General features: G+C 42.0%; 1 protein-coding gene across 2 annotated transcripts; it reads right to left on the bottom strand.

Annotated features, from left to right (window-relative positions):
* Positions 1-4,804: 4,804 nt before the first annotated feature.
* ldhba (lactate dehydrogenase Ba) lies at positions 4,805-12,837 on the bottom strand. 2 transcript variants are annotated; one of them, XM_007577148.1, is made up of 8 exons: positions 12,717-12,837; positions 8,323-8,456; positions 8,126-8,243; positions 7,871-8,044; positions 7,599-7,772; positions 7,410-7,527; positions 6,691-6,814; positions 4,805-5,555 (listed from the first exon to the last, which is right to left on the bottom strand). In XM_007577148.1, the coding sequence occupies exons 2-8, from the start codon at positions 8,449-8,451 to the stop codon at positions 5,388-5,390; spliced, it is 1,005 nt and encodes a 334-aa protein (XP_007577210.1). In that variant the 5' UTR covers positions 8,452-8,456; positions 12,717-12,837; the 3' UTR covers positions 4,805-5,387. The 2 variants fall into 2 exon arrangements, with proteins under 2 accessions (XP_007577210.1, XP_007577209.1); XM_007577147.2 differs by having other exon boundaries at positions 8,323-8,459; positions 12,717-12,836.
* Positions 12,838-13,736: the final 899 nt, after the last annotated feature.

Here is a 13,736-nt window from a genome sequence, read left to right on the forward strand (position 1 = left end):
GTTTCCTGTGTTTTCCTCTCCTCGAGACGCCGTCGGACGTTAACTTCGGTGCCCGAGCTCCCACTCACATCCCTTGCAGAAAAACAAACCTACCTGAAACTCCTCGTTGGCTGCCTTCCTCGCACTGACTCCCGGTGAGCTGAAGTTGTAGCTTCGGCTCACCGGGAGTAGGATGTTGTAGGATGTTGCTAACATCCTACAGTCCTTGAACTCACCACCTGTTCTCCCCTCTTCAGTGACCCGCCCCAGTTCCCGCTCCTCCTTGGAATCTGCAGTTCTGATTATTGTTTGGAGTTTAAGAAATTAAAACCTCTTTTACTGATTCTCGGTTCTCCGTTATTCTTGCATGTGGGTCAAAAGGTTACAACCCAGTATGACTTAACTATGACTTTAAAAAAGTTAAATTGAAAATGTTTTTTTTTTAGAATGGGTTTTTAAGCAATCACATTGTAAATCTAAACATTGTCTTTTTAAGAAAAAATGTCCTTATTTCAGCAATGTCAGCATGAAGTGAGCAGCGCTGTGAGTTGTCAACATTTCCAAGAAGAGCTGATGAATGATGCATTGAGTACTTGCAACAGCAGCAGACAGGTCCGCTGTGATTGGCTGTGAGCTTCAGGAACAAAAGGTCACCTGGTGGAGACACCAAAACTGGGTTGAATGCGCGAAACACATTAGTATCCATTGCACTGGTATAAATTAGAGTTTGGACTCGGTGAGAGTGACTGGCTTGTGGAAAGATGCGCCTGGTGGTCCTCGCTGTGTTGTGCGTGCTGTTCGTTGCAGATGATGATGGGAGTGTGGGAGCAGATCCATTTGGACTTGATCCTGTACAGAAAACTCATGCAACAGGTGGGCTACCTGACAAAATCCATTTCATTTTAAACAGATGTATCTAGCTACAGCTTGAGAAACCGTGCATGCACACATTTTTACAGTACATATTTTTGCTTTTAATTCTTAGATTTTGAAGTTGCTAAATGTCCAGGAACATATTTTTGTAATAAACATTCTATTTAAGACAGAATTTCTGTATGTAATCTGACTTCATATTGTATTATAGCTTAAAGTTGGTCGGTTTTGTTTTTATGATTATTGTGATTACCCTGAAATAACCAATACTTATTTGCAGGTGACTAGATTTTTCTTTGACTTTTGTTTTCAGATCTACTTGCATTGCTAATTTGAATTGGTTTTACTAAAATGACAGATTTTGACAGTGAGGGGACATACAGCTGTCCAGTAACGTCAAAATGCTCAGGAAATATAAAGAGTGTGTATATTTCTGACAAGCAGTAAAGGAAAACAACTATTTGTCAATAGTTACTGCTTTTACATTATTATCCTCACTGGTGATGCCTTTATTTTTCCCATAGTGGACAGAAAAGACAAAGAAAGTGTCACAATGATGAGATTCAAAAACAACTGTCCTGTTAATTCCAACATATGAACTAGACAAAAGGACGGATTACTTTTCAACAGCACAGTTGTTTTTCAAGACATGCACAATTAAAGACCAAATGAGACAAGATATACAAGATAAGAAAGAAACTCTAAAGAGTATATAATCTGGAGAGTATGGAATAAAGCAGGAAAAGAGATGTGAGAATAATCTTGGTGTGGCTCACCACAGATAACAGTTTTACTTGGGCATGCTGCCATGGTAGAACTTTAAAATATAATAGAAAAAAATCAGTACAAAGAATTCACACCTCTACAGCCCTATTATTCATCGATCTCAGAACAGTTTTTGAAATAAATTATAGGAAATACTGTAGTCCATAAGAAAAACACATCAAGTATTTTTGTAAATGCATTGACGATGTATCCACCATGGATACAGGTATAAATAAATACTCTCTGCTACTCGCAAACTCAGGTCAATCTTCTCTCCATTGATCATCCTTAGGATGTTTCTGCTACCTGATAAGAGTTTAAGGTAAAGTCACATATTTTTTCAAAGTCTCACAGTCATTTTCATGTTCCACAGCGAGAACTGTGGAACATTAAATCCACATGTTCCCCATGTGACACACATAAGGGCATGTCAACAAGACAATAACTGGTTTATTTATGTACTTATGAAAAGTTTCTGTCCCAAACAGATAAGATTATTTGAAAACTGATATTACAAAATGTGGAGAAGTTGAAGGAGAGTGAACACTGTCTAGGTGTGACAAAATCAACCAACCAGGTGACCTTAATTCTTCACCTAGGTATGTGATACTTTGGTTATTTAAAATATTTATTCAATAAAATAAAATTTAATCATTTAAATTCATATGCAAACAATGCCTTAAGAACATAAGGACGTAGGGTCTGGTGTGGGTGGTCATTTTATTTTGGTGTTTTCCTGACTGTGTGCTTTCCTCTCAGCCCTCAGGAGAAGACATGCAGGTGACTTCCTGGCAGAAGATCCCAACCTGTGTCTCTCCCTGAGGCAGGATGAGGAGCAACAGCAGCTCGTGTGCAACGACCGCCGCAGTAAATTCAACTACAACCCATTTGGCCTCCGATTTGGGAAACGCTACAACAACTATGTGTTCAGAAGAGCTGTGAAAAGAGCCAGGACAAGAGGCTTTTTACCACTGTCCCTTTTCTCCCGAGAGCTGGAGGTGTCCACCTAAAAATGTTGTGTTTTCAGCCAAGAAATTGTGGAATTTGTGTCCGGAAGTCACAAATTAAAAATCTTACCTCTAATAAAAATGTTTCCTTGACTGAAAGTTTGATATCATTTTGTAATCTACATAAATTTTCAGACCTAACATGAGGTTAGTATGTAAACAAGCACAGGCGGAACTGATAAAACATAAGGTGATGTATGCTGCTGTTTGCTGGGATAAAAAACTGAGTTCATAGGACAGATGTCTAACATTGTTTACCATGTTAAACCTGGTAAACAGACATTTGCCATCAAAGGTGATGGAAAGTGGAAATCAAGCTAAAGTTTTTTTTTCATCTGACAGGAAATCATACAGCTCCTCCTTCTAAAATAAAGCTGCCCACCTTGGTGACGTCCGCTTCACAAGGAGGAAAACGTGACCCTTTCCATCCCATATTAATGGTGTCATAATTAAGTAATTAGCAGGACTCTGTAGAACTTGAGTGCACGAGGAAGAAATTCAGTCCTTTGACTCTGGTGTGTTGGACTTGGGACACCAGCACTGATTTAACTGAATATTAAGCAACAATTTACTACCTCAAAGAGTCCACAAGATGGCAGTGCAGTGCATGGTGGTTATCATCCAGCATCTGGAAAGTGAGTCACTTTTTAGAAAATCAATTACCTTTAAGAGCAGTTTCACAATGATGTACTTTTTAATTTTGAGTAATTTTATTATGAAGTACTGATGGTCTTACTAGTACATTTCTGGATCATCTACCCATTATGAGTAACTTTACTGAATTTTTTTATACCAAAAATTCACCAGACATCTGCAGTTTTTGTTAGTTTAGAAGTTTTATTTTCAAGAAACTGATCTGAAAAATCTTATTTTGTAATTATTTTATATTATTTTCCAAAAAATTCCAGATATCTGTATATTTTGGTAGATATGATGTAATTTTGAAATATTAAATGATTGTTCAGTTACTCGGTGCCTGAGTCACATTTTTACCAAATTTATTTGACCTCTTAATTTCTTGGACCTTTCATGGATATTTTTTCTTGAGTAAAAATATAATGTAGTACTTCTACTCTTACTTGAGTACAAGTTTTGGTTTCTCTACCTGTCAGGTAGTGAGAAAGAGGGGTTAGTCATAAAAAACAGTGTTTTTGACCCCGGTCCTCAAGGCTCACTGCCCTGCAGGTTTTAGGCATTGCCCCCTGGTTAGGCACATGATTTCAACTGATGGCTGATTAACAGGGTTTTGCTAAATTGCAGGAATCTGAATGGGGTGTGTTGAAGAAGAGGAACATCTGAAACATGTAGATCAGTGTGCCTTGAGGACCAGGCACAATGGGAAATACTGATCTAAAGCATATTGAACAGAAATAAAAACTTGGCCTAAAAGTCAGTCTTCTGTAGTCTCCAAGCAGCTGTGAAACATGGCATCAGCAGTGAGGCTTTTCTCCTGGCTGTGGAGCAGAGCTGCAGCTAGCAGACCAGGGCAGTTTGACCCATGAGTTTATCTGGAGGAAGAAAACGAGATTGTTCCTAAAGATGCTTTGTGAGGTGCCAGAGAAATACAGGGTTCCTCTAAAGCACAGGTGTCAAACTCCAGTCCTGAGGGCCACTGCCCTGCAACTTTTAGATGAGTCTCTGCTGCACCACCTGAATAGAATAATTAGGTCATTAGCAGAACTCTACACAAGAAGGAGGTAAATTAAGTCATTTCATTCCAGTGTTTTGTCCCTGTGACACATCTAAGAACTGCAGGACAGTGGCCCTTGAGGACTGGAGTTTGACACCCCTGCTCTAAAGGGTCACCTGAGGGATTTCTGCATTCTCACCAACTAATAAAGCCTTCCACCTGCAGGAACCTCAGGGGAAAACTGTCTGCTTGTGCTAACAACGATAAACTAAAACTCAGCATGCAGCCATCATTCCTCAACATCAAAAGAATATTGAAAATGAAAGAAATGTTTTCTGGATCATTAAGTGAAAAAGTTCAGCAGCAGAGGAGGACAGCCAAGGGTTGAAGGCAAACAGCAGCAGGAGGAGCGTGCGCAGAGTGGTGTTCCCACCGGCGCAGAGCTTGCTCAACATGGCCAGCAGTCTAACTGCAGCTTTCAGCTCTTCCCCTTTTCTAATACATCTGGTTTGTTGGACCAGACAGAACAAGAACGGAAGCAAAGACATTGTTCTTTGTGACCAAATTTATTATTCCAACATGCCATTACACAGCAGTGTACTGAGCGGCCTCTCCAGCAGATGGTTTCCAATCACTAACATTCCCAGGTCACTGTTGCCGGTGGCAACCTGTGAACTCAGCTGGGTTTAATGATAAGGCCAGAGCATCACCTACTGTTGGAGTTATGGATCTTTCAAGGCAGTTTGAGCTCTCTATGGAAATCCCTGCAGCTAAAGGAGCCAAGTGAAACCAGTAGGAACAGAAAGCCACGTGTGTGAATCCCCACTGAGAAAACAGAGAGAAGTCAGCTACTATCTTCCAACACAAACACAGGAGAAGCAAAAAACAAGCTGTTTGGAACAAGCATCTCACTTTAGGAATCACACTAGAGGATTTTAGAGCAAGAAGACAGGAGACAGGTTTTAACAGAATGCTGGACAGAAGTTTAAATTCTCCCTGAGAGCTGTGTGTGACAGCTCTAAACACCTGTAGCTTCCTATAGTAAGAGAATGAAAGTCTGACAACAGGACAACAGAGGAGGAGTGCTGGGAGACGGTGGGGTTCTCTGCACTGTGGAGGGTTGGTGGGGGTGTTCACAGGTCCTTCAGGTCCTTCTGGATGCCCCACAATGTGTCGGCGCTCTTCTTCAGTTGGGAAACCTCTGCGTCTGTCAGAGTCATGTTAACCACGCTGCCGACGCCGCTGCCATTCAGGACGCAGGGCAGAGACAGGAAGACCTCGCCGTCGATGCCGTACATGCCCTGGAACCCAGCGAGAAGGAAAAGAGTCAGGCCCTAAACCACACGCTTCACTTCTCATCTATACTCAGTTTACCTACAGTTGGATCTTAGGAAGTTAGAATATGATTCTAGAGTTTAAGAATGTATTTATTACATGGATCCAATCCACAGGCTTGAGGTGCTTCTGGCTTGCAGAAAATACCAAAAAACTAATTCAGTTTCTCTGCAAGTTAAAATATTACATCAGATCAAAAAACATGGGCCTACTGTACTTTACAGTATCTGCACTCAGTACTTTGACTGGGCTCGTTTTTATCACTGCAGCCATACAACATGCTAAGCATGGGGTCAGCCTGTGGTTCTGCTGAGGTTCAGGAAGTCCAGGTTGTCATGGCAGCTGAAGGCCATTGGATCTATGGGCTGTGTGTGGGGTTTAGGCCAGGCTAGTTTCATATGGTTACCAGTGGTGATGGTTATCTTTGACAGTGAGGGTTGGTACCAAAAGTTCTGTTGGGAAAGGAAGAATGAAGGCTGTAGAAGGTTCTGGACCAACAGCTCCAGCAGCTTGGATCCTCCTGGTCCTGACTTTGTACCCAAGGTGCTGGGTGTGTGTGTGTGTGTGTGTGTGTGTGTGTGTGTGTGTGTGTGTGTGTGTGGGTGTTGTGGGTCTGAGTCCAGCTACAGCCCACAGCTACTGAACCTCATACAACTGTTGACTGAACTTTGCTTCACATTCTTATCAAGGATACAGTTATTCCTCTTGCTTTAGCTTCTATTAAATGTTTTTCTTTCATTCTACTTTGAATAAACAGCCTTAGGTAAAAGTGTTGTGTGAACAGCCAGATACTAAAAAAAAAAACAAAAGACACCTCAAGAAATATTCTAGTCTTATTAGAACCTGAGTTTTGGGTTTCCGTTAGCTGTTTGCCAGAATGAGCACAGATAACAGAAAAACATTTGAAATGTAATGAAAGAAATGTACATTTATAGGAATTTATTTCATTTTCCTTTGGGATCAAATGAATTCAATTTTACTTTCAAAAAATTCAATTCATGATCATGATTTATGCTCATGATCTCACGGAGAGACAAATGTGAATTTAAGCATGATTTGTGTGAAGCTCAGTGTGTGACGGTGTGTGAGAGCATGGCTGACCTTCACCATGGTGGAGACGGGGTGGACGCGGCTCAGGTTCTTCACGATGCTCTCAGTCAGGTCGGCCACACTGAAGCCAATGGCCCAGTTGGTGTAACCCTTCAGCTTGATCACTTCATAGGCACTGGAAGAGAGTGTGAACTGTTAACACCAGCCCTCAGTAAGGCCCATTTCTCCAACACACACACACACACCAACTAATGACTCATTTAGTAATCCATTATTCTAACAAATAATCAGATAAATTGATACATTCTGCATATTTTGCATTTATTCACCCAAGACCTTTTTATACAATATTAATGCATATGAAAATGAAGACAAGTCAATTCACCTTTTAGTAGGAAAATGAACATTACTTAATTAAATACAATAACAGCATTTATTTAGCAAACATTTGATCTTTTGCAGAGGATGGATCTGCAGCTAACAACATGTGAAGAGCTCAGTAGGGCTGATCAGGGGATTATTTTTTCAATAAACAGATGAATAATTGGAGAGCAAAAGTTTCTTAATATATCTGCCTCTATAACCCTCAGCAGGTGATGCTTGCAGTAACAGTACCAGTGTCTCAGGTTCTGCTCCCCCAGGACTGATTTGTAATTAGTGCTGCAGAAACCCTCTTCCACCTCAGCACACTAAGTCACTGTTCATATTCCTAATTATGAGTCCTTCATGTTCCCAGCTGACAGGTGGGTAACCACGGTGATCAGACCAACCTGTCCACCACAGCCTTGTGTGTGGCCTTCCACTGCTCCTTGTCTGCATCGGTGCCGATCTCAGGGTTCAGCTTCTGCAGGTTGACTCCTGCAACGTTTGCACCGCTCCACACAGGAACTGTGATGGCAGCACATCAGGTCAGTTTGGCTTCAGTGTGTGGAGACCAGCTGCAGCAAAGCGACACTCACCGCTGGTGTCTCCGTGCTCACCCAGCACCCAGCCATTGAAGGAGCTGGCATGGATGCCAAGGCGTTCGGCCATCAGGTGACGGAAGCGAGCAGAGTCCAGGTTGGTACCGCTGCCAATGATGCGGTGCTTTGGCAGACCACTCAGCTTCCAGGTCACATAGGTCAGCACATCAACTGGAATTTAAAAGGATCAGACAGAAAAATAAGGAGGACAGAGTGAATACAACAGGGCTCCATGGAAACTTGTTGCTCTGACAAGAAGTTGTTCTCACCAGGGTTTGAAACGACCAGGATTGTACAGTTGGGGCTGTACTTTACGATCTGTGGGATGATGGCCTTGAAGACATTGACATTCCTCTGGACCAGATTGAGCCGGCTCTCGCCCTCCTGTTGTCGAACGCCAGCCGTCACCACCACCAGACGGGAGTTTGCTGTCACAGCGTAGTCTGACAGGAGAGACAGAAGCAGACCTGTTGGCGCTCATCTGGAGAGGCGGGCACCAGAGTGACCTCAGTGCAGCCACTCACCTTTATCAGCAACCACCTTGGATGTCTTCAGGAACAGCAGGCCGTGCTGCAGGTCCATCATCTCTCCTTTCAGGCGGTCCTCCATCACATCCACTAGAGCCAGCTCGTCACACAGGTCCTGGCCACAAAGGGACAAAAAATAAGAATGAGCTCCAACATTAGCAGCTCCTTCTTCACACACAGGGGGAGAGTCTTACCCGCAGCAGGATGCTAACAGCACACGCCATGCCGACCTGGCCCACGCCAACCACGGTCACCTTGTTCCTGGGAGGCTCAGCAGAGGAGCTGGCCAATGGGGTGATCAACTTCTGCAGGACTGATGACATTCTTGCTGCTGAAGAGACACAGGTCACACATCCAATGAGACAACTTTACCCAGTTGGTAAAAACCAACACTTCATGTGATCCATAATCCACCGTTCTTTAAGTAAAAGATTCTCTGGTATCTTCACTGTTACGTTCCTACGTCTCAGACGAGGTACATGTCCTACTTCCAGACAATAGAACACTGCAGTGCAGGGCTGAGCAATATGGCTGGAAAACATATCACAATATAAGCCTTTCATGTTACTTGATCTTTATTTGGTTTTTTGTTTGTTTATTTGTTTGTTTTAAACATCTGAAATACTGCCAAACATTTTCTGTTTTATCCAGTTCCCTTATGCTTGCTGTTGCTCAACAGGTTGTTGCTAGGTAACCAATAAGCGAGTTAAGTAGATGCCAACAAATTTGCTTAGTTGGCTGTGAGAGGTTGAGCAGCTAAAGCCTTCTCTATGCCTACAACACCCAGAATGCCATGCAGCTTCGAATCACATTTTAATGAAATTACACAGAGTTCCTAAAAGTCTAAAGCGGAAGTGATCTGCGCCATCTTAGTAGGCAAACGCAGCACAAAGCATAGCGGACCCATGGCTTCCAGATCAACAAAAATCACAGAGGAGTGTCTGACCAATCACACAGTCCTGTGTGACTGGTCAAGAGTGACCAATCACACATTGGTCACTCCTGGCCAATGTATGAGAGAAATGTACATGAACAAAATCGCTGCTGTCCAGATCGACCCGTGAGAAGGAAAACATGTCAGACGATGTTACGCACGATTTAAAATCGTAAAACAGGATTTATTCTGGTGTTGACAACCTGTGAGAACTGCTTATGAAAGAAAATGACAACAAAATAACACATTAGAAGTGATACTTTATATCTAACGGTTAACAACTGATCACAGAAAATAAGCATTTAAACTAAGCAGACTTAGTGAGCTGACGTCCAGGAGGGGCTATGCTGGTCACAGCAGTAAGTTAGTTTTAACACTCGGGTCTAACTCTTTCAGCAAACTTTACTGAGATCTGGTCACCTCAGAGAAAGTCTCTGCAGAAGTCTTCTTGCCGTTTCATTCACACTTGGACAGCAAGCTGGGGCCTCGGACCGGACCCAAATACATCCTGGTGGAGCCACATCAAGGCTGTTGTGGAATGCTTCTGTAATTACCATCTGTCTTTGACTTCAAACCTCTCAGCTGACCACAGGGGGATACATTCTGAGCTGGTCTGGCTATTCCGATGCTGTTTGCTCAATTCAAATCTTGCTTCACAGCTCAGTCTGGGCTTTCTCCCACTGACTTGGATTCCTTCCAATACAATTTCTACTGGGCCAATCAGTGAACACAAAAAGTTGTGAACGATGACAATTTTCTGCAGTTTTAGAATTTTAGTGTGCCTGTAGTTTTAGTGATGGCAGCAGAGGAAGTGAACAAAGTCGTTCAGTCTGTGTTGATCACGCTTCCAAATACTGAATTCATATTACCAGTCACCTCATTTGGATTGGCTCTTTTCTCTTTGCAGGGGAGAATGATTGCTTACGCCACAGGCACTTTCCAGAAAGCTTTATAACTTTCTGGAACTCTATAAGCAAATGTTAGCAACTGACTATAAAGCTTGGAGAGAGTCCACACCTTCAGAAAACAATCATTTCTCAACAGCTGAGAGTCCAAACCATCTGGACAAAATGAAGCGTAGAACAAGATGGTTTTTACCAGGATCATTCTGAGGCACAGACAGGGAGAAACAGACACGTTGTGGCTGAAAGTACGTCAAATCTGCAAAGCTTACAGATCCGCTCCTGCAGAAACATCTGAGTTTTAGAATGTAGCTGCTCTAAAGCTGCCTGATGTAATGTGCAACTGATTCTAGAAAAACAATTCTATCAAAAATCACAATTCCTATTCCTGGGAATTCTGAATTGATACAAAATGCTCAAAAGTCTATTATAAAATGCATTTAAGTTTAAGCAGGTTTTCCTACTCTTATTTTTGAGTACACTGCAATATTCCATTACGTGTCGACTCATGCACGGTGTGAATGATTCTTCGATATTTCATTTAAGAAAAAGACAGATAGCTAACATAATAGACGGATTATTTGTTTGTATAAACAGCTTAAGGTAATTAAGTCCCAGAATTTTATGCACATACCTAGTTTTGTTTAAATATAAAGTGATCAAATTTGATACAGTATGAAACCTTAGAGAACTGTTTTGAATAAATGTTCTATTTATTTTTTCATCTTGTCAGTCACATAATTTAAACAGGATCTCTAGAACATTTGGTTTCTGAATTAAAAATAGTTGTAGCCAGACTAAGTACTGCACTGTCAGCCAGGTAAAGCTCTATGGATGACTGAGAAGAAAGTTTGCCATCCTGATGCAGGGCTTAGTTGCTTAGATGTTAGTCCAGTTGTTTTTGTTACTACAGAAAAAAAATCAAACTTCAACTGCATCGAAAAGTCTAACATTAACTGTGTGACAATGTTACTTATTTTTGAAGTTAGCAGAACTAACTAAAGCTGCACTTCTTTAAAAATTATGCAAACCCAACATTAAACTAATGAGACTCTGACATCACTCTCACTCTCTTAGGCAATATTCTGTGCTACACTGCACAATCAATACTGCTAGAGCACTTTTGTTTCAACATGGATCAACAAGTTTTGCAATAAAAGTCAAAGGATCATCCAGCATCAGGCTGGGTTCAGAAGTAAAACAGTTAAGAGAATGAAATCCACCACAGCAAATGTGCTTTACTACAAGATCCATGTTAAATCTTTCAGTTAAAAAGGAACAGTAATTTAAACCACAAATGACACCCAAACTACCTAAAGGTCTTTTGGTCACTCATGGGATTTACATATTCTGCAAACGGGTAGCAAAAATATCAGTGTGAAAATCTTACTACTCTTATTAAAAAATGAGAAATTATTTTCATTGCTGTTTAACTCGTACAGCAGTTATAATACATTTCTTGTAACCAAAATAAAGATTAAGTAGCTTTTTTCCTCCCCTCACAGTCAACTGACTGAAAGTTCACAGCAACTAGCTGGAGGGGAACAGCCTGAGTCAGGTTCTGCAGGATTTTCAACTCAACCCTCTCTCAGATTCCCAGTCAGGGACGATGTGCCTCAGTCTGTGTTAGTTGGTCAGCATGCAGGGCGAGGCAGCGCAATAATCTGTTGGTGTGAGATGAGATGAGGTGAAGAGCAACGTCTGCAAGTGTATGAGGAGAACCGAGGTCGCAGTCTAACAAATATGTTTGACATTTTTATTGTTGGCTGTGGATGAGGTTGAACTGCTAACGGGCCCATGCATACTTGGCAGATCGCTTTAAACATGATGCAAAAGAAAACTTCATAGCTACAAGACTCATTCAGGTCTTCAGTCCTGATACACATTAAAGCCCATGGTCTAAACTATTCAGCATGTTAGCTCAGGTTGCTAACATGCCAGGCATGTCAAGGTCAAATGAACAGTGGCCCTCAGTGGAGTAAGTGCCATGTCCATACAGGGACACACACCTCTGTGTGTCCTTTGCTGTCCAGCTCCATGTGTGTCTGACAATAGCCTGTAGGACACAAAGGCCTGCTTTAATCTTCTAAACCTCGGGTTCATGTTACATAAGCAGTCCTTCACTCGTATTACTTTAAAATTCTCTGTGAGCGCCAGCAGCCTGCTGAACACTTGGACTTGTTTCAAGGCAGACATGTTGGTAGCGCTGCCTTGTGATGTGGAACGTCAGAGGACGCGGGCCGAGTCCTTCCGTCGACCTTCATCTGAACCGAAATGGGTTTCTAACAAAATGGAGGCTCCAATCAAACAAACAAACCGTTTATTTTGTAGGTTGCGCTATTTGTATTATCTCTAGGTCATAATAGTCACTTTCAACTAAATAAACGTAAAACTAATTAAACTGGATTCTGCAGAGTTCAAATGCTAAAAAGTATCTGCGCTTTAAGTTATTAAAAGTAAAGCAATTCAATTTCTTCTGTTTCAAGCTGACATGATGAGTTAGCATCTCTTAATTACGTTCAAACCCCGAAGAGGTACCGATAAAAGCTCATTGATTAGCTCTGGTCTTTCATGTGTCTGACATTCACTGAGACCCAACACGCTGTCTGCCTGTCGGAGGAGCATCCATTGCTGCTGCTGCCTTCAGCACGCATGACGGAGCCGCGGCCCACACTGACTAACATCAGCAGCAAGGGTAACTATAAATCACAAAAAATAGAATTTAAAAGAAAAACATGATGCAAACACTCACAGATTTAAAGAAAAAGTTGATATCAGAGACCGTGTGAAGTCTGGAGGAGCGACGAGACGATCAGCTAAAGTGAGGCTGAACGACCTGAAGCAGGAAGAGAAGAAGGAAGGAGAAGGAGGGAGGCAGGGGAGGGAGGCAGGGCTCCGGCGGAGGGAGGCAGGGCTCCGGCGGAGGGAGGCAGGGCTCCGGCGGAGGGAGGCAGGACTCCGGCGGAGGGGCTGAACAGGATGTCCGGACGCTGATTACATCACTTTGTCGCACAGTGTAGATTTTGCATTCTCCTTTCATAATAAACGCTTTCATTTAAGAACTGTATTTTGTATTTCCTTGTTTTGTGTTGACTATTTAAATTGTTTTCATGTTCTGAAACACTGAAGTGTGACAAACATAGAGAACAAATAAAACAAATAAGGATATCAAGAGAGGGAAAACACTTTTTCACAAGGAATACGACACACAGACAGATAGGTAGAGTCGTCCATAATTATCTGAATTTATGTAAAATCCTTCTTGTAATCATCTCGAGAGGTTCCACAGTCGTCCCCAGAACAGAACCAGCCTTCTTTACCAGGCTACTGAACCTTTTAAGCTCCTGATTCTGACGCTGCTGCCCCAACAGATGACAGCAGAAGAGGTGACCCTCTCCACAACAGACTGATAGGATCCAGGAATATTCACGGCTCAGTATTTGCAGATTTATTTGTGGAATGTGACCCCAATTTCTTTATGGACAATTTGTTTATTTGCAGAAATACAGCTCAAGAAACTGAAATACCTAAGTGCAGCGCTACTTGACATGCTGATGGCTGGCATAGCAGTTGATCCAGGAGGGGCATGCATTTTTCCTGGGTGCTAATTGATTATATCCATGAGCAGAGATAAGGAAGACTGTGTAGATATTAGTGCTAAGACAGCTTGTACTGTCCATATTGATGCAAAAATATATTTGGTGTTTGAACTGTTACAAACACCTTCAGTATTTGGGGATTTTAACTTTTCACAGAGAGCTGTGGTCTCTAA

The sequence above is a fragment of the Poecilia formosa genome, unplaced genomic scaffold (assembly GCF_000485575.1).
Source record: "Poecilia formosa unplaced genomic scaffold, Poecilia_formosa-5.1.2 Scaffold429, whole genome shotgun sequence".
NCBI classification, from domain to species: Eukaryota; Metazoa; Chordata; class Actinopteri; order Cyprinodontiformes; family Poeciliidae; genus Poecilia; species Poecilia formosa.

What these genes read in the sequence shown, in the direction of transcription:
- ldhba (XM_007577148.1), bottom strand. Translation starts at nt 8,451, where the DNA reads ATGTCATCAGTCCTGCAGAAGTTGATCACCCCATTGGCCAGCTCCTCT. An exon ending in CAAGGTGGTTGCTGATAAAG is followed by an intron (nt 8,045 to 8,125) that starts GTGAGTGGCTGC and finishes CTCTCCTGTCAG; the next exon opens with ACTACGCTGTGACAGCAAAC. An exon ending in CCTGGTCGTTTCAAACCCTG is followed by an intron (nt 7,773 to 7,870) that starts GTGAGAACAACT and finishes TTTAAATTCCAG; the next exon opens with TTGATGTGCTGACCTATGTG.